The sequence below is a fragment of the Lynx canadensis genome, chromosome C2 (genome assembly GCF_007474595.2).
Source record: "Lynx canadensis isolate LIC74 chromosome C2, mLynCan4.pri.v2, whole genome shotgun sequence".
Taxonomy (NCBI): domain Eukaryota; kingdom Metazoa; phylum Chordata; class Mammalia; order Carnivora; family Felidae; genus Lynx; species Lynx canadensis.
The window spans coordinates 5565029-5587122 of NC_044311.2; the positions used below are offsets into that span (position 1 = coordinate 5565029).

The 22094-nt window shown below is 50.4% G+C and overlaps 1 protein-coding gene across 1 annotated transcript in view; it reads left to right on the forward strand.

Annotated features, from left to right (window-relative positions):
• Positions 1–22094, forward strand: part of ITGA9 (integrin subunit alpha 9) — a 305474-nt gene that overhangs the window by 79026 nt on the left and 204354 nt on the right. The window contains exons 14-15 of the mRNA XM_030329294.1: positions 234–388; positions 11221–11381. Coding sequence (XP_030185154.1) covers positions 234–388; positions 11221–11381 — 316 coding nt within the window. The remainder of the gene's footprint in view (positions 1–233; positions 389–11220; positions 11382–22094) is intronic.

The following is a 22094-nucleotide window of genomic DNA, read 5'->3' on the forward strand; positions in this document are numbered from 1 at the left end:
ATTAACAACTGACTTGCCTTTATTACTGGGAAGCTAACCATTAATTTATTAGGAAATAAACCACTTCTAAAACCAGGAAAAAGTATTTACGGGGCACACTGGCCCTTCCCTCATGGGTAATTTCATGCTTTAATTAAATGCTGGGCTGAAGGCCTAGGATTTCTTTCGCCCGGTTAGTTCTTGTTTGGTTCCGAGAGAGCATGACTAAGTCACCTCCACCTCTCGACATGCAGGGCGAGACCCGTCATCACGGTGGATGTCTCCATCTTCCTCCCGGCCTCCATCAACATCACGGCGCCTCAGTGTCACGATGGGCTGCAGCCTGTGAACTGCCTGAATGTCACCGCCTGCTTTAGCTTCCACGGCAAGCATGTTCCAGGAGAAATTGGTAATGAGCCACTGGGCGAGGGCTCAGGAGGCCACCTTGGCTGGCGTGGGCTTATGGGATTGTGGCTGCTGATGGGTTCTTCTGGATTCTTTGCCCTCCCTGTGCATTCCGACTGGTTTTGCAGGCAGCAGGCACGCAGGCCGGATACCCCTTCCCTCTGGGGTTCTTGCTTTTTTCTGCTTCCCATAGTTCCCCCTGTTTAGCATAACGTCCGGCTCTAGAGCGAATAACATTTGACCCCAAGCATCCTTTCCCCACACGTGTGACCAGACTGAAACCTCACTGGGCCACAGGTGTCACAGGCCAGTGGGACTTGTGGAAAGGTAGTGACTGGAGCCTGGCCCTTACAGAACATTCCATTCAGTTAGAAAAAAGGAGTGGTGGGTATTTGGAGACTTCCCCTGAGCCTGTGGCACCACCAGATGTCAGGGCCTTAAGCCTGAGGAATCTGAGACCACGGGTCGATGGTAAGATTGGGATGCTGAGGTTTATGGAGGCTTAGGCCTGCAAAAGAGGGGGAGCTGCTTTGTCGGCTTCAGATGATCGGACAGAGACCCCCAGCCCTGCCGTGTGTCTCTGGCTGGGGAAGGCCAGCTTGCTAGCCCAGCTCCAGAGACGGCACCAAGCCCTCGAACAGGATGGGCTCCGTGTGGAGGAGAGCTCAGTGTGTGATCACCTGAAGGACACGAATCTGGAGCAGTTAGTTGTGCAGATCAAGAGGTGCTTTGTTTTTATTTGAAAGGCTGATTTAATAATAGAAAACAGAGTTCTAGAAAAAAATAACCCACAACACAATAAGGGCCTGGACTTACTGCCTTTCTTAGACATTTAAAAAATTTTTTTTAAACATTTATTTATTTTTGAGAGAGACAGAGCACGAGTGGGGAGGGGCAGAGAGAGAGAGGGAGACACAGAATCCGAAGCAGGCTCCGGGCTCCGGGCTGTCAGCACAGAGCCCGATGTGGGGCTCCAACTCACAGACCATGAGATCACGACCTGAGCTGAAGTCAGATGCTCAACCGGCTAAACCATCCAGGCACCCCAAAATGTTTTGTTTTTTTAATTTTGTTTTATTCATTTTTTGAGAAAGAGTACGAGCAGGGGAGGGGCAGAGAGAGGGGGAGACACAGAATCCGAAGCAGGCTCCAGGCTCTGAGCTGTCAGCACAGAGCCCGATGCGGGGCTCCAGCCCACGAACCATGAGATCGTGACCCAAGCTGAAGTCGGACGCCTAACCGACCGAGCCACCCAGGCGCCCCCCCAAAATTTTTTTAATGTTTATTTTTGAGAGAGAGAGAGAGAGAGAGAGACAGAGAGACAGAGACAGAATGTGAGTGGGAAAGGAGCAGAGAGAGAGGGAGACATAGAATCTGAAGCAGGTTCCAGGCTCAGAGCTGTCAGCACAGAGCCTGATGCAGGGCTTGAACTCACAAACCGCGAGATCATGACCTGAGCTGAAGTCGGACGCTTAACCGACTGAGCCACCCAGGCGCCCCTTCTTAGACATTTTTAGGATCGAGTTATCTTCCTTCCCTACTCACACTGGTCCCTGGACCCAGCAGTACCAGCCTCTCTGGGAGCTTGTTATAAATGCAGAATCTCAGGTTTTGCGCTAGACCTCAGAATCAGAATCTGCATTTTCATAAGATCCCACAAGACCCGTGTGCACATTTATGTTCGAGAAGTGCTGCTGGAGTGTGTGTGTGTGTGTGTGTGTGTGTGTGTGCGCGTGCACGTGCCAACACAAACCCAGACATGCAGAAATACGCTTCCATGTGCTGGTCCATTTCCCAACTGCACCTTGAATGCTCTGCCTTATTCAATAGTGGGCTAATCCTTCTAGGCTAAGGGTCTCATTGGTACTTTATCTTGATCTTCAGGTGGATTGAGTAAGTTCTGCAATCAAACCTTGAACTTTTTCGTATAAATAGTTTTTAGAAGAACTTAGAAATTTCAAAATTGGATGTAAACATACCATGAACTTGAGACTTGGTTAGTGACAGAGGAATAAGAAACGTTTTATGTGTAGCCCAGGGAGGAAAAGATCATGCTCAATGAGAAAATTGCTCTGTCAGGATCACATAGCTATCGGTGAAGCCAGGAATTGAAACCTGGTCTGATGACACCTGGTTTTGCTTTCCAAAAACTAATTGTTTAAAACCTCAGTCTCTAGGGAAGAAAATTTTTTTTCTATTGGTCCTGGGACTCCTGTGTCCTCTGCCTAATTAGATGGTGTGTGTTCTATCAACTACCAACTCCTGATGTAGTTGGACTCTATTAACGAATGTTATAAAAGAATTGTTGAGTTGAAGGTTAATGTTGGTGTGCATAAAAATAAGCAGAACTCTTCTAGAACTCTAAAATAAGCAAGTGATTAATAGTTCTTGTGTGTGTTCATTCGACAAATGTTTATTGTGGGCCGACATGTGCCAAGCATATCCTCGTGGAGCTTCTAATGGGAATCGCAGAGTTTCTATCTCTCGATCCTGAAGCAGCATACACAATTCCCAGGCTCTTTAATGACCTCGCTGTTAGGGTGAAACGGAAGGTAATTTGGCAGAGCAGGAAGAGAGGAGAAGAAGCCCAAGATGTAAGTTCTGAGCAAGAGGGATTTCAGAGCACAAGGAAGGTAGTAGAGAAAACCCTGATTTGAAGTTCATGGCTGAGCCAGGAGGAGATGTGGCTGTCTTTTCGTGCTGCTCCCCCCAGTGGGCCTTTCTGGGCTCCGGTCACTGGGGCCCCTTTTCATTGACCTCGAGGGAGAATTTTAATGAAGTCTAGGCTTCAACCGTGACCCTTGAAGTGTCAGGGAATAAAGAGCGAAACGGGCAGTTGGGGGGCACACGGCAGTGCCCCCAGCGGGCAGCGGAAGCAGGTGCTGGACGTCAAGTAGCAGCTTGCTTCCTTGACCTCCGTCAGCCACATGGGCTCATTGATGAACCCAGACATCCCTTTACAATCTAAGCGGGTCTTCCCTCACGCCTGTTTAAGGCTGGGGCTTCATGATCATGACAACTGGAGAATTTTGGTACTGGCAGGGCAGTGCAGAAAATTACCACATTCTGTTTTTCTTTGTCCTCCCCTGGCGTTCAGGGAAATGTGCTGTGTCTCCGTCTTTTCTGAAATCCGGTAAAAGACAAGCCAGCAGTGGAATATGGAGAGACTTGAGGAAGGAGAAATGGGCAGCCGCTATGGAAATGTGATAGAAATCAGGGAGGTGGGAGGTAGCTTGTGTGGGTCGCACTGCCCCGGGGTGTCCCCGAGCCCAGCACGCAAGACAGCGCCTTGGCCCTGCGTGGTCAGGAAGATCGGGTCCCTGGTCTCCAGGTGGTGGAGGGGTGGGGGCACCGCCATCTTCCAGCTTTCCAGGCTCAGCAGCCCAGCTGACCGGCTCAGTGTCACGGTCACGGCCTGGCCCGCGCCTTGGGAGCCCAGAGCCGGAAGCTGTGGAGGAGCCTTGCTGGTGGTGGTTCTGGCCCCGGGCTGCCTGGCAAATGAAGTCTTCCTCGGGCCCACCTTCCAGGCACCTCTCAAGGTCTGCGTATCCGGGGCTGTGTCTTGTCCCTAGAACGGCCGCGTTGGGGCCGTGCGGCTGGCGCGGTGCGATAAAGAGGCACCCGTGGTGTGCTCGGGACTTCTGAATGGCCGTGAGGGCATAATTCAGCTGCTGGCAGCTTTGCCACAGGGCCTCCCTCGGGGTGGTTTTGGGAGCTGTAGGAACTTCGTCTTACTTTAACAGTCTTGCCTCTGGTTTCTTCTCTCCTTGAGGACCTGATGGGGCTCAAGCATGTGCATAGAGAAGGGACGCCATTCTCCCCTTCGTTTTCTGCGTTAGCAATGGAAAACCACAGCTCCCACTTGCTCTCAGGAGTATTCGGGGCCAGCTGATTTGCAGAGCCCCTGGAGGGGCAGGGGTGGCCCCTGGCAGTACTGTGGGGACGACACAGGCTCTCGGTAGGGGTGGCACTGCTGTGGCCCCTGTCATGGCAGGATCCAGTTAGGAAAGCAGCAACCAGTTACTGCAACAGAATTTAACACTGGGAACTGGCAAAGCAGGTCATGAGGGGCCTGCTGGTAACTGTAGGAAGCAGCCCCCCACTTCTGGGTCGGCACCAGGTGGGTGCACGGTGTGGTCCCCAGTCCAGCTGTAGCCCGTGGGATGTCCGGATCTACGTTCCGACTGAATCCAACACTGAGGGCGGGGCCCGGCCCCTGGAATTTAGCAAGCCTCCACGTGGCTTAGACCTGAGAACCACTGGTCAGGCAGACAAAGGGAAAAGGTCACACTTAGGGTGAAATGCTTCCTTGGGGTTGTCAAAACCGAGAAGCTCAGGGGGCGCCTGGGTGTCCAACTTCAGCTCAGGTCGTGGTCTCCCGGTCCGTGAGTTCGAGCCCCGCGTCGGGCCCTGTGCTGACAGCTCGGAGCCTGGAGCCTGCTTCGGATGCCGTGTCTCCCTCTCTCCGTGTCCTTCCCCCACTTGTTCTCCTTTTCTCTCTCAAAAAAAAAAAAAAATTTTTTTTTTTTTTTTTTTTTTTTATTTAAAAAACCTAGAAGCTCAGAGAAGGGACCCTGCAGACCTGGGGACCTAAACCTCGGAGAAGGGCCCTAGCTGGTGCTGGCAGTGACTCCGAGGGGTGCGGGGGGGGGGGGAACTGAGATTGGTATTAAGTGCTGTTGGAACCAGCTGCTGGGGAAAACTGTCGCTGGGTGAAGCTGATAGGAGTAGGAAGCAGGCAGGGAGATGATACAGTCCCTTCTCCGTCCACCAGCCTTGCAGCCTCCCTCGAGCTGTCCATCCGGGTAGAGCCTCCCACAGAACTGCTGGCAAAGCAGAAATGAGGTTTGGAGAGCCCCAGACCCAGCATCGCAGAGCAGGGGGGTCTGGAGCTGAGAGACAACGGCTTCGGAAACTGGGGCAGCAGATGGCCAGTCACATGGAATTACCGAGGCACCTGCTGGGCCGCTCAACAGATACTAAGTTCCTAGGAGCGCCACACTGTGCGTTCCCTGGCAGCAAGGCAGAGGCCAGGCCGAGCCCTCTGTCTGCAGGGAAGGAGGCAGACAGAAACCGCCCCTGCTCCCTCGCTCCCAGACCCATGTGTCTGGGTCCCTCTGTGCGGTAGGCCCCAAGTTCAGTGCTGGGGTGCAGGCGCACATCCAACGGCAGAGGTTCAGAGAACAGATTTATAACTTACGTCACCAAGCGGTTGAAAACAAGAGTTCTGCCCGTCCCAGGTCTTATTGCTGACTTCATTCCTGGCCTGGGGAGCAGATTCTCACTCCTTGGAGCCTCCTGGCTGCTGTAAGTAAGGGTGGTGAGTGCTGTGCCTGAAGGGTCCTGCCCTTACCCACGGGCTGAGCCTCTCCCTACCGCCTGACCAGGCTAATGCCTAAATGTGCTTGTCGGTCTCTGGAGGCTAAGGATCCAGCCGACAGTTCTGGACTCTCACCAGCGTGCTAAATGAAAACCAGGAGAGGATGAGCCCTAAGTGGTTGTGTTTTGTGCTCTGATCTGGCGCCCCTGGTTTCCGTGGCTCTCAGCAGAGCTGTGAGCCAGCAGGGGTGCCTGCCCTCCCTCCAGGTCCTGAGAGATGGCACCAGCTCATCCAAGCCAGTAGCAGAAGTAGGGTTGTCCCCAGAGCCTTCCTCTGGCTTTAGGGGGTGTGTCCCCTCCAGAGAGTATTTGCACACAGAGAACATTCTCTGAGCTCCTTGTGGTCTCTTGAGAAGCACAGAGATGGGATAGTGAGGCAAATCCATGTTATATGAGGAATGGGGTCACCTCGTCTAATAATTACCACCTCATTCCTTTATGGGATGGAGAGAAAGCTTATGAAAGCTAGTAAAGGGGGAAATATCCTTTTTTTCCCCTTCTCTTGGGAGACTCCGAGGGAAGCTCTGTAAGTCTGGAAGGAGGATTTATTAGTAGAATTTCACAGCTGAAACCATGTTGTGATGGAGAACGGGAATGAATCAAAAACTTGCTGGGACCGAGCAGAGCTGAGTTGATGTGAGACATCTGGCTCCCTCCTGGCCCGGGCCGGCATGGGGGGCCCTTAGGAGCCAGCTGGGGGCAGGGAAAGGAGGAGGCTGAAACATGACTTGGGGCTGGTCAGCTTTTCCATCAACATGACATCATTCGACATGGCATGGACACAAGCTGCCAGAAGGAAAACCTGAAGATGTGGACCGTGTGGTGGGAGCAGGCGCTAATCAGAACCAGAACCCTCCCCGGGATGGGGGCTGGCTGGCCTGGCTTGCATTAGGGGCGGCCACCCTCCCACGGGCTGAACCACGCCAGCTGATTGGCTGCTTCTCTGGGATCTCCTCCACTTCTCAGGGACTCCCTTTCAGATACTCTTGGGGTTGGTACTGTTTAGAACTGCCAGTCGAACTCGGGGCTCCAGAATGATCTGCACTACTTCCTGCCACGCTGGTGGCTAGGGTCGACCCTCCTCCCTTGGGCTGGGCTTCCCATGGTGAGTCTTGTGGTGGCTTTCTTCTAGAAGAGAGAGTTTGATATGGAGCCGACTTCTTTTTGTGTGATTTAAAATGTCAAAGTAAATTTTAAATCAAGGAGAAACATTAAGCAGGCGGGTCTAAAGATGAAAAGCTTCCAGAATGATCGCGCTTGGCGAATTGGATAATTCGGTCTGTCTGTGACTGTATATTTTAACAGTTTAGAAAAAATCTGATAGGTGAACGTGTTGGCATGCCCGCGCTCTGCCTGGAGTGGAGCAACGGTCGTGGTCCTCAGCTCAGTTTCTAGTAACTGTGGGTTGTCTCTGTCCCCCCCTTGAGTCGTAAGAGGGATCTGTCGGGTCGGAGAGTCCACGGCGAGATGGGGTTTCACAGGTGTTTGAAAAGTATCCAGCACCGTGCTTGGCCCACACTGAAGGTTGAATCCAATCCCCTTTCCTGAGCTGCCCCATCTTAATTCGGATTCTCCCAGAAGCAGACCCGTGAGTCAAGGATTCGAGCGCACGTGGTTGACCCGGGTGATGATCAGTCCCAGCGAGGACGGGTAGGAAAGTGTGACGGTGAGACAAGAAAGGAAGGCAGCGATGCCCATCAGGGTTCTGCAGAGAAACAGAACCATTAGACTGTGTGTGTAGTAACACTGGAGTGTGGAGGCAGTCTGAAAGTAGAATTCCTTCTCTTGGGGTGACTTTTGTCTTTTTCTCATAAGGTCTTTGATCCGATGAGGCCCACCCGCATTGTGGAGGGCAATCTTTATTCAGAGTCTACTGAATTAAATGTAATCTCATTTAAAAATACGTTTGCAATGACATCTAGATTGGGTAGTGAAGCCTAGTCAAGTTGACACATAAAATAAACCATCACAGGGGCGCCTAGGTGGCCCAGTCGGTTAAACGTCCACCTTTGGCTCAGGTCATGATCTCACAGTTTGAGTTCGAGCCCCGCGTCGGGCTCTGTGCTGACAGCTCGGAGCCTGGAGCCTGCTTCGGGTTCTGTGTCTCCCTCTCTCTCTCTGTCTCTCCCCCGCTCACGCTCTGCCTCCCTGTCTCTCAAAAAAGGTTGAAAACAAACAAACCATCACAGCAGCCGCGCAGAAGGTGTGTTGTTGAACACGTTATCACTGCAGGCAGCTGGAGCTGAGTCCTGCTGCGGAACCCTGGGAGTCAGTGTGGAGCACCCTCAGAGTTACCCCAGCCAAGGGATGAGGGACTGTGGTGGGGACCTGGGTTCTCTGGCACTTCTGGTCTGCCATGCATGTGGGCGGAGCCACCAGAGAAAGCTCTCAGGAAAGGGGGTGAGGGTGCAAGCTGGGCTGGCAGCAGAGGAATGGGATGAGCCAAGAGGATGTGGGTGGGGCACCGATACTGTCTTCTCCGTCTTCCTGGGATCATTTCTACCCAGACTTTTCTCTGAGCTCAGCTAGCTCATCGCTGGCAAGAGGGTTCACACGCTGTCTTCTCCCCCTGCCCACCCTTCCTAAGAGAGGGCAGCTCTCCCACCCGGGAGGAAGGCCAGGGAGGGCGCTGCCCGGGACGAGGCCCACTCAGCAGCTTCCCACCGCCATGTTGGTTTGCCTGGCCATGGCCTGGCTTGTCCAGCAGTGCCCATCTCTAGCCCTGGACTTGCGGAACAGAAGGTGCAAATTCAGTCCATTTATACGTGTCCTTTCCTACTGTTTGGCTGTTGCCCAGGGAAATTGCGATCAGTAGAAAACAAGTGGGCCAGAGTTCAGTTCTGGATCATTGTGTGTGTTTGGTTCTGCTGTGTGTGCATGCAAAAAATGTGACTTTTTGTTTTGCCTTTTTTTTTTTTTTTTTTGGTCAGAAAATGTAAAAAGTACCCCAAGCACCAGTGTGGTTGGAATAGCCCTACCCTGGAGGTTAGGAGAGTTCTAGATTCGGCTCTGTGGTGGATGGCCCTCTCGCCAGGAGCAAGTCTGGCTCCCTTTTTGGGGACTCAGTTGTACATCTGAAAAATGAAGGTTTTGAGCTGGACGGTCCCTAGGTTGCCCCAAAGCTTCGGCATTCTGCGTGTGCACCTCGCTACCTGCTGTCACCGAGGGAGTCGGTGTGTAACTCTCATGTGGGCTCCATGTTTGCTCTGTCACATTCCTTTCCCACAATGCATTCTTTCCTTCATAATATTGCCTGCAAGTATCCAGGTCTCAGGCCCCCCTGGTGACCCTGCCTGGCCTTGGCAATCGGCCGTTTGCCGAAATAAACAAGTTGGGGCAGACCGGCCCTTGCTGACCAGGAATCTGCCAGGGGGCATGGGAAGATCCCCGAGATGGCAGAGGCCCAGGAAAACCATTACACGCGTCAAAAATACGCCCTGTGGCAGCTGCAGAATGCCTGTCCGGTCACTTTCCTCCCTCCTTGCTTGTACGTACCCTGGTGGCTGATCCCTTTGATGCTATTAAAAGCCAGAGTCATCCCTGCTGCCCTTCTTCACAGACTTAAATGTGGGCAGATGTGAGTGCTTATTACCGGTGCAAGAGCCCCAGGTTCTAAGGGGCTGGTTTGTGGAGATAGGGCACGGGCATGGTTTCCCATGGCCTGATCTGGTAATTTGGGGGACAGAACGTTCCCCCTCTCTCACTTGAAAAACGCCACATCCCCCTGAATCCCCAAAGCAGTTAAAAAATAAAAAGTATCACAGAGGACTGACCTCTGACGCAGGGTTCTGTGGTGCAGAAAAGCAGCGAGCTGGGTCCATTGACCCCACAGCCTTATTTGCCGAATAAAACCCATTGTTGTAGGGTTACTGACTCTGAACTAATGGAAGTAAAGCCTTTTGGGTTTGTCCAATGTGCATTCTATGTTGTGACCATCTTTTTTTTTTTTGGATGTTTATTTATTTTTGAAAGAGAAAGAGAGCACACGCAAGTGGGGGAAGGGAAGAGAGTGAGAGGGACAGAGGATCCGAAGCAGGCTCCAGGCTCCGTGCTGACAGCAGAGAGCCCCGTACGGGGCTCGAACATCTGAACTGTGAGAGTAGGTTGCTTAACTGACTGAGCCACCCAGGTGGCCCTATATTGTAACCAACTTTTTTGTTTTTTTAAGTTCCAGACCGTGTCACCCTTGCTTTTCCCATCTGCCATCACACATTCAGGTATAGGTGGAGTTTTTCTCTTCAAGAGTGCATTGCAGTACGCCTGAGTTCAGGCCCCACAGTGGTCATGGTTTTGTTGGAACGATGGGCACTGTAATATACATACGTGATCAGTATCCTCACCTACTTGGGAATGAAGTCAGCTTTAGCCTATGTCTGAGTTTCTGTGAGTGTAAGCACCATGAGGGCAGGGCTTTGCCTGCACGGTTCATGTCCCATGTCACATGCCTTTAATAGTGCCTGGCACGTAGTCAGTGCCGGGTGGACCTGATGGCACACGGTCCAAGAGATGTAGCAGTTAGAGAGCACGACTAGGGGCGCCTGGGTGGCTCAGTTGGTTAAGCGTCTGACTCCGGCTGAGGTCGTAGTCTCTCAGTTCAAGGGTTCATGCCCCGCATCGGGCTCCGTGCCGACAGCTCAGAGCCTGGAGCCTGCTTCGGATTCTGTGTCTCCCTGTCTCTACCCCTTCCCCAGCTTAGACTCTGTCTCTCTCTCTCTCTCTCAAAAATAAATGAATATTGGGGCGCCTGGGTGGCTCAGTCGGTTAAGCATCCGACTTCGGCTCAGGTCACGATCTCACTGTCCGTGAGTTCGAGCCCCGCGTCGGGCTCTGTGCTGACTGCTCAGAGCCTGGAGCCTGTTTCCGATTCTGTGTCTCCCTCTCTCTCTGACCCTCCCCCGTTCATGCTCTGTCTCTCTCTGTCTCAAAAAAAAAAAAAAAAAGTTAAAAAATTTTAAAAAAATAAATGAATATTAAAAAAAAACTTGGAGAGCACGACTCAGCATCTGTGAATTACTGGGTGATTGCTCCCTGTGTAGGGCATATGCCCCATTGCTTTATAGGAATCAGGATAATGTGCAGCCGTGATCATTTCTGCAGATTTTAGTAACAGGCTACAGGTTCACCATGGTATCCCCTTTTCAGGACGCTGTGTTGAGTACGGCTAATTGTTGATGCGTGTATCGGTGACTCAGTTGGTAGCTCACGGGGTTTAAGTGAGGGAGAGCCAGGGGGTGTGGCACACAGAGCGTCGCCAGGGAGGCGGGGGGCAGCCTGGGTGCGTGTTGATTCTGTGAGGGCCCTGGTTGCGTGCTTCTCTCCGCGAAGGTGTTGACTTGGGGCGGCCGTCCTCTGTGCTGTGGAGGGCTAGGTGGTGTGTGAAATGCGCCCGTGAGCCTGTGAGGGGGCACCGAGGTGGCCTTCTGTGAGTGCTGACATCTTGACCTTATTTATTGGCAGGCCTCAATTACGTCCTGACGGCTGATGTGGCCAAAAAGGCAAAGGGCCAGTTGCCCAGGGTCTACTTTGTGTTGCTGGGCGAGTCCGTGGGTCAGGTCACAGAGAAGCTGCAGCTGGTCCACATGGAGGAGATGTGTCACCACTACGTGGCCCACGTGAAGGTCAGTCCTCTTTTTTATTCTCAAGCCTTAATCCCTGTGGGCATTCGTTGCACGCTGGCGGGAACGACTTTTGTTGGGTGTTACGAACGCTCTGACTCCTGACACTTTATTTCACAAGGAGGAGAACATTCACTTTTTCTTTTCAACTTGGAGCCCGACAGCCCTTTTATTTATCTTACTGTGCTGGTCTTAGCCTCGGAGGCAGGGGCGGGGGGTCATGGTGGGCCAGGAGACCAGTGACACTCTCGGACCTTGACTTGTCCTTTTGGGAGGCTTCTCGTCCTCTTCCCTCTTCGAAGCTCGGCGGTCTTGTCAGAGGAGAGCCGTGGAAGCACGTGTGTCTGGCTCTGCAGTGGTCCTGGATCACACCGCGCCTGATGGCTTCCTCAGTGGTCCGCTGCATGTTAGTGCATAGTCATGGCTAAGGCATTTTAAAACTAGTTGGGCTAGGTTTTATCCCTTGATTACTTTCTGTTTATTTTAGGAGTGCTTTTTTTGGCCCCTTTTCCCTCTTACTCTAAATAAACTTTCAAGTATTTTTTTCCTCTTGAGAGTGTTTGTTAAATACACTTTGCTGCTAATTCCGGACGCCAGGCTTTGATTAGCTACAGGGCGGCCTCTGTGTAGACAGGTGCCGGCAGGGTGGGGGTCCCGGTGGTGCCCAGTCCTGCAGCCGTGGCTAGGTGCCAACCCACCGGCAGAGAGCACGGGAGATAGAACGACCCATGTGAACCGGCCACATGGGTGCAGAATGGATGTGGGTTTTGGAGTCCCACAGACCTGGTGTGCGTCCTGCTGGGCGGTGCTTTGACCTCCGTGTGTCTTAGTTTCTGCGTCTCTAAAGTGGGCACGTATACCTGAAGGGCCTTGGGCGGAGTCTGACTCCCAGCGGGCACTTGGCATTATTATTTGTTTGGGCCATATGTAGCTGCCAATATTCTGACATTCTTGACTTACAAAACTGGTATTTTCATGTAGTTCAACCTAATATTAGCCCGTGGCTTTCTGGACGAGAGTAAAAATAGTCCGCAGAGTAGAGTCTCATTCCATTATTGAGTTGTTGGTGCCGGAGCAGGAGGGGAACAGCTGCTTCTTGATGCTTCTGGATCGTATGTAGAGAAACGCCCCACACGCCCATGGCACTCGGTCTGGCCCAGAGCCCGTGCGTCCGTGCCCCTGAGATGCTTTTCAGTGGGGTGGGGCTATGTCTCTTGCCAGGACTCGTGCCGGGGCCTGCCCAGACCAGCAGCCCTATGGCCCGGGTGAAGGCCATTTATAAAGTGTTGAGCCAGCCAGCCCCTCATGCCTCTAGGTCTTAGATTACATTAGTTCGTGGGTGCCCTTGGGGGTGGGGGGCTGCCCAGGACAGGCTGCGACACCTTTAAGTGCCTATGCTTGGTGTGTCCATACTTCCCAGAGATGGGACATCTGCCCTCGACTTCCTCGTGCTGGGTCTCTTCCACAAATGCTTTCCTTCAGGGCTCTTTGCGACCTCTCGCTTTGGTTGAAGGGTTGCCCTTCCTGTCAGGCCTCAAGATGGGGCCACAAAGAGCCTGCAGGCCTTTGCAAAGTGCACTCAGGGAACAGCAATGATGAGGTGATGAGGTGTCAGCTGGGGGCAGGGCTGTTTCTGTGGTGGCCTCTGGGGGTAACGAGGGGGGCAGAGCAGGGCTGCCCAAGGCTGTTGGTCCGGCTGCTTCCCGATAGCCGAGGTTGCCAGAGTTTAGCAAATAAACATAAAGCCTTCGTAGTTAAATTCACTAATAAACAGCATATTTATATATATATGACCCAGCAGTAGCACTGCTAGGAATTGACCCAAGGGATAGAGGAGTGCTGATGCATAGGGGCACTTGTACCCCAATGTTTATAGCAGCACTCTCAACAATAGCCAAATGACGGAAAGAGCCTAAATGTCCATCAACTGATGAATGGATAAAGAAATTGTGGTTTATATACACAATGGAGTACTACGTGGCAATGAGAAAGAATGAAATATGGCCCTTTGTAGCAACGTGGATGGCACTGGAGAGTGTGATGCTAAGTGAAATAAGCCATTCAGAGAAAGACAGATACCATATGGTTTCACTCTTCTGTGGATCCTGAGAAACTCAACAGGAACCCATGGGGGAGGGGAAGGAAAAAAAAAAAAAAGAGGTTAGAGTGGGAGAGAGCCAAAGCATAAGAGACCCTTAAAAACTGAGAACAAACTGAGGGTTGATGGGGGGTGGGAGGGAGGGGAGGGTGGGTGACGGGCATTTAGGAGGGCACCTTTTGGGATGAGCACTGGGTGTTGCATGGAAACCAATTTGACAATAAATTTCATATATTGAAAAAAGTAAATAAAAATAAAAATAAAAAATAAAAATATATGTATATACATATATATATGTGTGTGTGTGTACGTGTGTGTGTATGTATGTATATATATATATATATATATATATATATATATATATATATATATTAGTGGAAGCGTAGCCCAAATAGTGCATGGGATATACGTACTAAAAATTATTTGTTTATCTGAAATTCAGATTTAACCGGACATCCTGTTGGAAGGGTGGGAATGTGGACTTGGGAGCCTACCTCTGGAGCTAAACATACATAGTTGTGGATTTAATTGCAAAGAGTTCTTTCATATTTAAGTGTCATTTTCTTTTACTTCTGTGTCCGCGTATAGAACCCAAAAAGAATTAAAAGACAAAGCAAATCTAAAAACACAAAAGAACCATGGCCCTCAAGAAGAGAGACTAAGGGGGTGGTCAGAAGATTGGGGAGGGTGAGGGCAGCCCGGGAGGGCAGTGCGAGCACATACCTGTATGTGATGATTTGGGTCGTCTTGGGGAGGAGCGAGAGAACAGTCTAGTACATTGGACCTAGAGAAATTAGGACATGATTAATACTTGACCGTCTTCTCCCGTGAGGACATGGGGCTGGTGGGATGCTTGAGGAAGGCTCGTGCCTCTGTGGCCTTTATGGTTGAAGAAGCAGCATCCCTGTTAAATGGCGCTCAGGTGGCTGATGATTTATATCCACTGAGAAAATGTATTGATCTCTTGTTGTCTGGGCCATAGCAGAGGACCCTGGTGAATGGCAGGGTGAGCCAGTGAGGGCGAGCCCTGGGGAGCTGGCTGGCTGTCCATGGTGTGGCCCAGTGGCCCAGCTGGCCGAGGAGGCAGAAGGCCTGGCCCTGGTTTGTCCATCATGGGAAAACAGCTGGGGGAGCCGTGGCTCTTGTGGGAGTTGAGGCAGGCGACAGGGTGGGGAGGGAGAGGCAAGGGGCAGCCTCCTGAAGCAGGGGCTGGAGGGGGTTGCTGGCCGTCCGGGGACGAGGGCTTGGTGTAGCCTCTGCCGCAAGTGGAACCTTCTCGATGGGCTGGCTCTCAGCTTTGCAGACATTGACGGAAGGTAAATAAAAGCGCTCTGGCTTATCGCACACCATATGGCCAGCAGACAGTGAGGCAGGCGCTAAGGGCTGGGCGTGTTTTGTTTAGGCTATCTTTAGGTATTTTTTTCTTTTTTGCTCTAAGCCTATTCCAATCTTTTTTTTTTTTTTTCCTTCTTTTCCCTAGAAGTTTTCCTTCCATATATGGCGATAAATATCTCTATTGTAGAAGACTGTTTGCGCTAACACCTGCCCCCCCCCCCCAGGCTAGCTGTGTTGTCCCACTCTTTGTTCCCTTCTCGGCCCCGGTGGGGATTTGGTGATAAGTCCCATCCTCCTCGGGGTCTGTTCTCAAGACCTCGCTGTGGCCCGCAGAGCAGACGCGGTTCTGGCTGCTTCCCTGGCCTCTCTGCCTCAGAGTTCACATGCCCCGATTTAACTCCCCTCCTCCCCCAGAGCAGCCCAGTTTGGGGCATGGGCTCCCTCCCGTTAATCAAGTGGCTCCAAGCCTCTCAGGGGTCTTCCCTGTCACTGGAGGAAAGCCATTCAGCCTCAGCGCTCCCCACAACCTGCCCTCGGCTCGCACTTCTAGACGCATCGTCTGCATCACGTCCTGTGTGCTCTGAGCTCCTGTCAAGGTGAACTGACTCCTTTTCTTCCAGAACGTGCCTCTCAAGCCTCCGCGTCTCGGTTCTCATGTTCACCCCAGCATTTCTGGCACCTCAGTGATCATATCCATGTATATAACCACCTACATGGTTGTTGCTTTTTTTTTTTTTTTTTTTTTTTATATCTCAAACACATGCCTCCCGTGGTATTTTATTTCATATTTTTTTATTTAAATCAGCTGGCTTTTTGCCTCCAGTAGAATAACTTGAAATGGAAACTTTGTACCCTCGTGTATGCAGAAAACGCACGATTGCATACCAAACAGAAAGTAACTGCAAAAATAAATACGTTGAAGACACAACAGCGTCCTCAGAGTCTAACTGGATTTCATCCTTTGCCAAAGTCTGGGGAGAAGTGGCCCACTCTTCCTATGTACGAGGAGGGGAAATTTTGGAGTGCTAGGGACGTGTCAAGGACGTAGTGGACACCACACCGAACTGACCGGAGGGGTACTCCCTGGGGGATGACTTGCCAAACGTGTGGGTCCCGAGATAGCCCCGTGGAAAGCCGTGTCTTGGGCCCTGTCTGGGAAGGCCCGGCCCTGCTCTGCTTGGCTTAGATCCACCTCCCCCACCCCTTGCCTGCTGAGGGTTGTCTGTTCGAGGCTCCGTCGGGCCACGGCCAGCCGCTGCCGTGGGCCCTGGGGATGCCGCCATCAGCCGCCTGTGTCCCGGGAGCTTGTCCTGATTCCTGCTTTGGGGACGAAAGGCACAGAACAAATGCTCGTCCCGCCGAGCCTCGTTGAAGTGACTGATTGGTCGGCTGGAGCCCGACGGTCCCAGGGAGCATCCGGTCGGGGTGGGGACTGCCCGCCTCCCCGGGAACCTGCTGCTGGGAGCTGGTGGCATGACGCAGCAGGGAAGAGTTGCAGGCCCGTGGCCCCAGCTGAAGACCGAACAAGCATGGCCCGTCACCCCCCCTTGTTTCCAGGCGCGCGTGTGTTCCCCGGGGTGGCACCTGGGCTCCGCCCTCAAGTCACGCACAGTGTCTGGAGAAGCCAGGCCTTGGACTCTGGATGCGTGTGAGTGCCGGGCAGGTGAGAGCCTCCTCAGGAGTCAGAGAGCAGGGCAGCGGCCAGAACTCTCCAGGGAGGTCGGGGGAGGCCGGGGTACGGCGTCAGTTACGTCATTCCCAACCGTGAGGACCGGTGACCCCTCTAGAGGCCTTCGGAAAACCTTCAGTGAGCAAAACCGTGTGTCAGACACTGTCAGGAGAGCCAAGAACTAGGATTAATGGGACGAGGGGAAAACCCCCGACCCCGCACCAGACAAGGGGGTATGAATGCGCACGGGCTTTCCTGAGGAGCTGCAGATGTCCACGCGGCTGTGCTTTCGTGTTGTGGGAGGGTTTTTTTCAGCAGAGTTCAAACCCTAAGATACCGTAGCCCCTTTGTCGTTGGTAGGGCCAGATGGTCGGCCTGGTCTGGCAAAGGGCAGGGCGTCTCTGGCCACCGGGTCTCCTCAGAGGTCACGCCTCGGGCTCTGCCCAGGTGGTCCAGTCTGTTTCCGTTCTCACATCCAACAAGATGCCTCCGACCGAGCTCCGGTCACACGACGGGCTGTGCTTTGGCAGGGCCTTTGGATCTCCTGGGTGCAGCGGTCAGATGTTAGAGGGCTTTATTTCCTTTCCTAGGAAGCACATAGTTAAGGGAAATTTCAGTTGGATGTGTAAGAACTCCATGAGGAAGAGGAGAAAGGAAAACGGCAACATTTCCTTCTTTATCTGGAAAGTAGCACGCTGAATCTTTTTGGTCATCTGGATGAGTGAAAGAAATAGCTAAAAAAAAAAGTTGTAGGATTTGGAGAAAAGGGATATAGATGGATAGATGGAGGAAGTCATCTTAAGGCTTATTTATTTGAATTCCTAGTCGCTGTCCATACTTAAAAAAATTTTTAACTGTACCAAAAGGTACACGGAGAAGGGACGTATCTCAGCCATTCTGTTTCTCTTCAAGAGGCAGCCATGGTTCCGGTTTCCTGTGTGTGTTTCAAGAGCTTGTCAATAAATGCACAGAGTTGTGTGCCTACGTCCCCTTTTCACGTCCCTGGAAGCATGCAGTGGCAGACTGCTGAGCGGCTTGCATTTTCCTTTTAGAATTTCCAATTACACGGAGAAGTATATTTTGGTATATGTGTACAATGGAATACTACTCAGCAGTAGCAAAGAACTACTGATGCGTGTGACAACACGTGTATGTGTGTATAACGTGCAATAACGTGTGTGTGCATTGATGCAATAACACGACCAAACCCCAAAGCATTACGCTAAGTGAAGGAAGCCGGACATAAAACACTACTTGTACTGTGGTTCCATTCATACGACATTGTAGAAAAGGCCAACTACAGAGACAGAAAGCAGATCAGTAGTTTCCGGGGGCCAGGGATGGGGAGGAGATGGGGATAATTAACTGCATAGAGGCAAGAGGGACCTTTCTGGGGGGATGAAAATATTCTGGATCATGACTGTGGTGATGGTTATATGATCAACTACATTTATTACAGCTCATCACAGTGTATAGTTAAACTTGGTAAATGTTACTGTATATAGATTATATTTCAACCAAACTTTTTTTTTTTTTTTTTTTTTTTTAAGGCATCTTGAGGGTTGTTCCATATTGGTGCACGAAATTTCCCTGTTCTTTTCCATGGCTGCCTGGTGTTCTGTTGAAAGGCTATCCCTTCTTTTATTTAACCTGCCCAGGGGATTTTCTAAATGCCAGCTCCAGGGGCGCCTGGGTGGCTCAATCGGTTGAGCGTCCGACTTCAGCTCAGGTCCTGATCTCGCAGCTTGTGAGTTTGAGCCCCGCGTCTGGCTCTGTGCTGACAGCTCGGAGCCTGGAGGCTGCTTCAGATTCTGTGTCTCCCTCTCTCTCTCTGCTCTTCCCCTGCTCACGCTCTGTCTCTCTCTCTCAAAAATAAATAAACCGTTAAGTAAATAAATAAGCCAGCTCCAAGCTTACTTCACCTGGAGTTTGTAGGTTAGTAAGCTCACTTTGCTTCTCTCGATGTGGCGCACGGTCCCTTTTCAGAAGACCCTCAGCCTGCCTAGGGAAGCGGGATAGCCCTTAAACATGCAAGAAACGTCCCCTCCAGCTGCAGTCATTTCTTCTTCCCCGCTTTGAGTCTATAGTGTCCCGGTTGAGGGCTTGTTAGGACCCCTGAAGAGGACAGATGGAGGGGCCCTGGTGGTCTCTGAGGTGGCCTTGGACACGTGTCCTGCCTGAGAAGGGTGAGCCTTTCAACTGTGGCGTGCCCGAGGAAAACTGAGGGTATCTTTCTTCATTCCTGCAGCGAGCTTTCTGTCTTTGTCAGGTTCTCATTGGCTGTAGGTGGCACAGGTAGCCTGAGTGTTTGCTAAAGACATGCTATAACGTGGGGCAGGGGACGTGGGGAGGCTGAGATGGCTGGAATTGATAGGTGGGAAGGAAGCTGCCATCACTGTTCAGCCCCGTTGCAAAGTGGCTCGTGTGAGGCACTCTGGTCACGCAGATGTCACAAGGAACCGGTGGCTGGGCTTTGGAGCCCGTGCTTGAATTCAACCCCCGGAGTGTGGTTCCTCTGGCGACCTCCTCCGGGAGACTGTTGTGGAGAGCTGGGGGGCACACCGGGGAGTGATCAAGAATTGAAGGGGTGTGGTGGACGTTCCACAGGGGTGTTGCTGTCCTCTGTGAGTACCATTTGGCCATTGATTTCTTTGCTGGGTGGACTGAAGGGTCCTTGGTCTTCTGAGTTTGGACAGTGTCACCGGAGACCTTGGGATCAGTGACGGAAGCTCGGAAGGTACAATAATTCTCATACAACGGCTTTGCCCACCTCAAATTTTTTTTTTTTCCTGGAAACAAGGCCGATATAAATACAGAGGCATGGCGTCGACACTGATGGTTTTATCGTAGGCTTTTTTTTTTTTTTTTTTTAGTATGTTGTATGAGACAAGCCTTATATCAATTGCGGCTGAAGTCCTCATTTGAGGAGACAACTTTCTGTTCGTTGTTATTTACTCTGGATTTACCTGTATGTTGTCGATGCCCTTAGAGCACTACTATTCTTTTGAAGTCACACCTGATGATGTGTTTTGTCTTCCTGGTTTTGTCCCTCTATTTGAGATACGATTTTCAAGGGTTACGAGGATTTTCTTTACCCCCTCAAACCTAAACCTTACGTGTTTATTGTAAAAGTGATTTCTTTCAAAGTGATCATCTCTTAGTAGTTCATGTTTTGGAATTTCCTCCATGGCTTATTTATTCCCTTTTTTTTAAAAAAAATTAAGATATAATTGACATAGCACATTATATTAGTTTTAGGTGTACTTAATGATTTGCCATATGTATACATTGCAAAATGCTCAGTACAGTAAGTATAGTTAACATCTGTCACCACATTTAGTTACACATTTATTTAAGATTTAGTCTCTTAGCAACTTTCAAAAATACAGTACAGTATTATTGCCTATAGCATATGCTGTGCATTATATTCCCAGGGCTTATTTATTTTAAAACTGGAAATTTATGCCTTTTGACCTCCTTTGCCCATTTTACCTACCCACCCCCATCTCGAGTAATCACCAGTCTGTTCTCTGTGAATTTTGTTTTAGATTTCACATATAAGTGAGATCACAAGGCATTCGTCTTACTCTGTATTATTTCACTCAGCATAATGCTCTCAAGGTCCATCCGTGTGGCTGCAAATGGTAGGATTTCCATCTTTTTTTTTTATGTCTGAGGAATAAATTCTTATTTGTGTGTGTGTGTGTGTGTGTTTGTGTGTTTGTGTGTAGACATACTACCTCGTCTTGATCCAGTCACTCATCCCTGGACACTTAAATTGCTTCCATGTCTTGGCTGTTGTAAATAATGCTGCAGTGAATATAGGGGTGCAGATATCTTTTCAAATTAGTGTTTTTGTTTTTTCTGGGTGAATACCCAGAATTGGAATTAGTAGATCATACAGTAATTCTGTTTTTAAATATTCACTTTTAATGATGGTAAACTTTTGGAGTTGACTTAAATTTAAAAATTTTTTTTAAGTTTATTTATTTTGAGAGTGGGTGGCAGAGAGAGTGTGCAAGTGGGAGAGGAGCAGAGAGAGAGGGAGAGAGAGAATCCCAAGCAGGCTCTATGCGGTCCGCACAGAGCCCGACACGGGCTAGGTCTCATGAACCATGAGATCGTGTCCTGAGCCGAAATCAAAGTTGGAGGCTCAACTGGCTGAGCCACTCAGATGCCCCAGAGTGAACTTGAATTTTGAAAGCAGCAGGATTTCTCTGTGATCCTCTCCAGTAGATAATAGTCTATTTGTAAAAGAGTGGGATGTGATAATACCGAAATTAGCAGTAAAGAATTTGGTAAGTACACCCCCTTTGAAAGTGGTTCTCACTAAGAGAATTGCCACGACATTGGACATTTGGAGTAAAGGTAACGGAAGCTGCAAAAACAGTCACTGTCTGACTGCTTTTAATCTTCGTTTTCTTCTCACACTAATGTGAGAGGTAGTGATTGCTGGTATCCTTATTTGGGGCAGTTAAAAGACAAGGCATAAAGGAGTCAAGGAACTTGCTCGTACCTTACAGCTGACTCAAAGCAGAGGTGCGATTTGAACCCAGCAAGTGGGGTTCCCAAGGCTGGGCCCTTCATTACCACACTGTAACACCTCTCGTAAGTGTAAGCCACAGCCAACCCAGGACTTTTATGCCACGCCCTCTTGGCTTGGCGTGGACAAAGAGGCTGTGTAATTTGCCCAAGATTGCAAAGCTCTCCGTTTATTGGGAGGAGCACACGGCCACCACGGGTAACAGCTTTCGATGACCACATCGTGGAGCTGTGGTGTGCTCGTAATGTGTAACAACCAGCGCTCGGGGGAGAGGACCTGACTTAGAGCATTCTGCCAGTTTCCCTGGTATAAATACTCCCACCGTGGCTGATGTCATTGTATCAATGTGACATCATTGCGTTAGGAAGAGATGTACCGTAGTGTGTTATTGTATAGTATTTCTACCACACATGAGGGAACATGCCAGATCTGATAACCTTAAGACCATAGATAATAGTAAAGCATAATCAAATGATTAGGAAGTAATGAGTTTTGAGTATTTATTATCCTCCTTTAACTTAATTCATTTGATGGTAAGCTTATGCAAGTTAAGAATGGCTGTTTTAACCACTGGCTCATGCGCTTTCTGAAAATTGAACAATTGGCTCTTGCAAGCCCGCTGCAGAACGTTCCGCTGGCTGTGACCACTGTGTCTGCTGTGTTTGTCTCTAAGCTGGTCACATCACTCAAGTCCTGCCTTACACACAGATGTTTGGTTATCGGCGTCTTTTCATTGTTGTTTCCTGTGGTTTTTTAGATTGACAAATAATCAGAAAGTCAATCTGTGGGGTTAGTTTAACTACCAGACCACAGCTCTTCTATTTGTACATTGGGTTCAGAGGCACTCTGTGTTTTGATGGAAACTGTTAGGTAGTTTCATAGTTTCCATTCAGAATAATGAAAAAGATTTTATTTAAGTTTATCGAGGTAGCCACTCCTCACTCCCTACCCCATGTATGCATGTTGGGGTTCTGTTCAGCAACCCTTTACACACCAAAGAATCATGGGCTGACTGTGGAGTTGTCTTGGAGGAGGGAAAGGGCCTGGGACAGGGGAGATGATCTCCCTTAG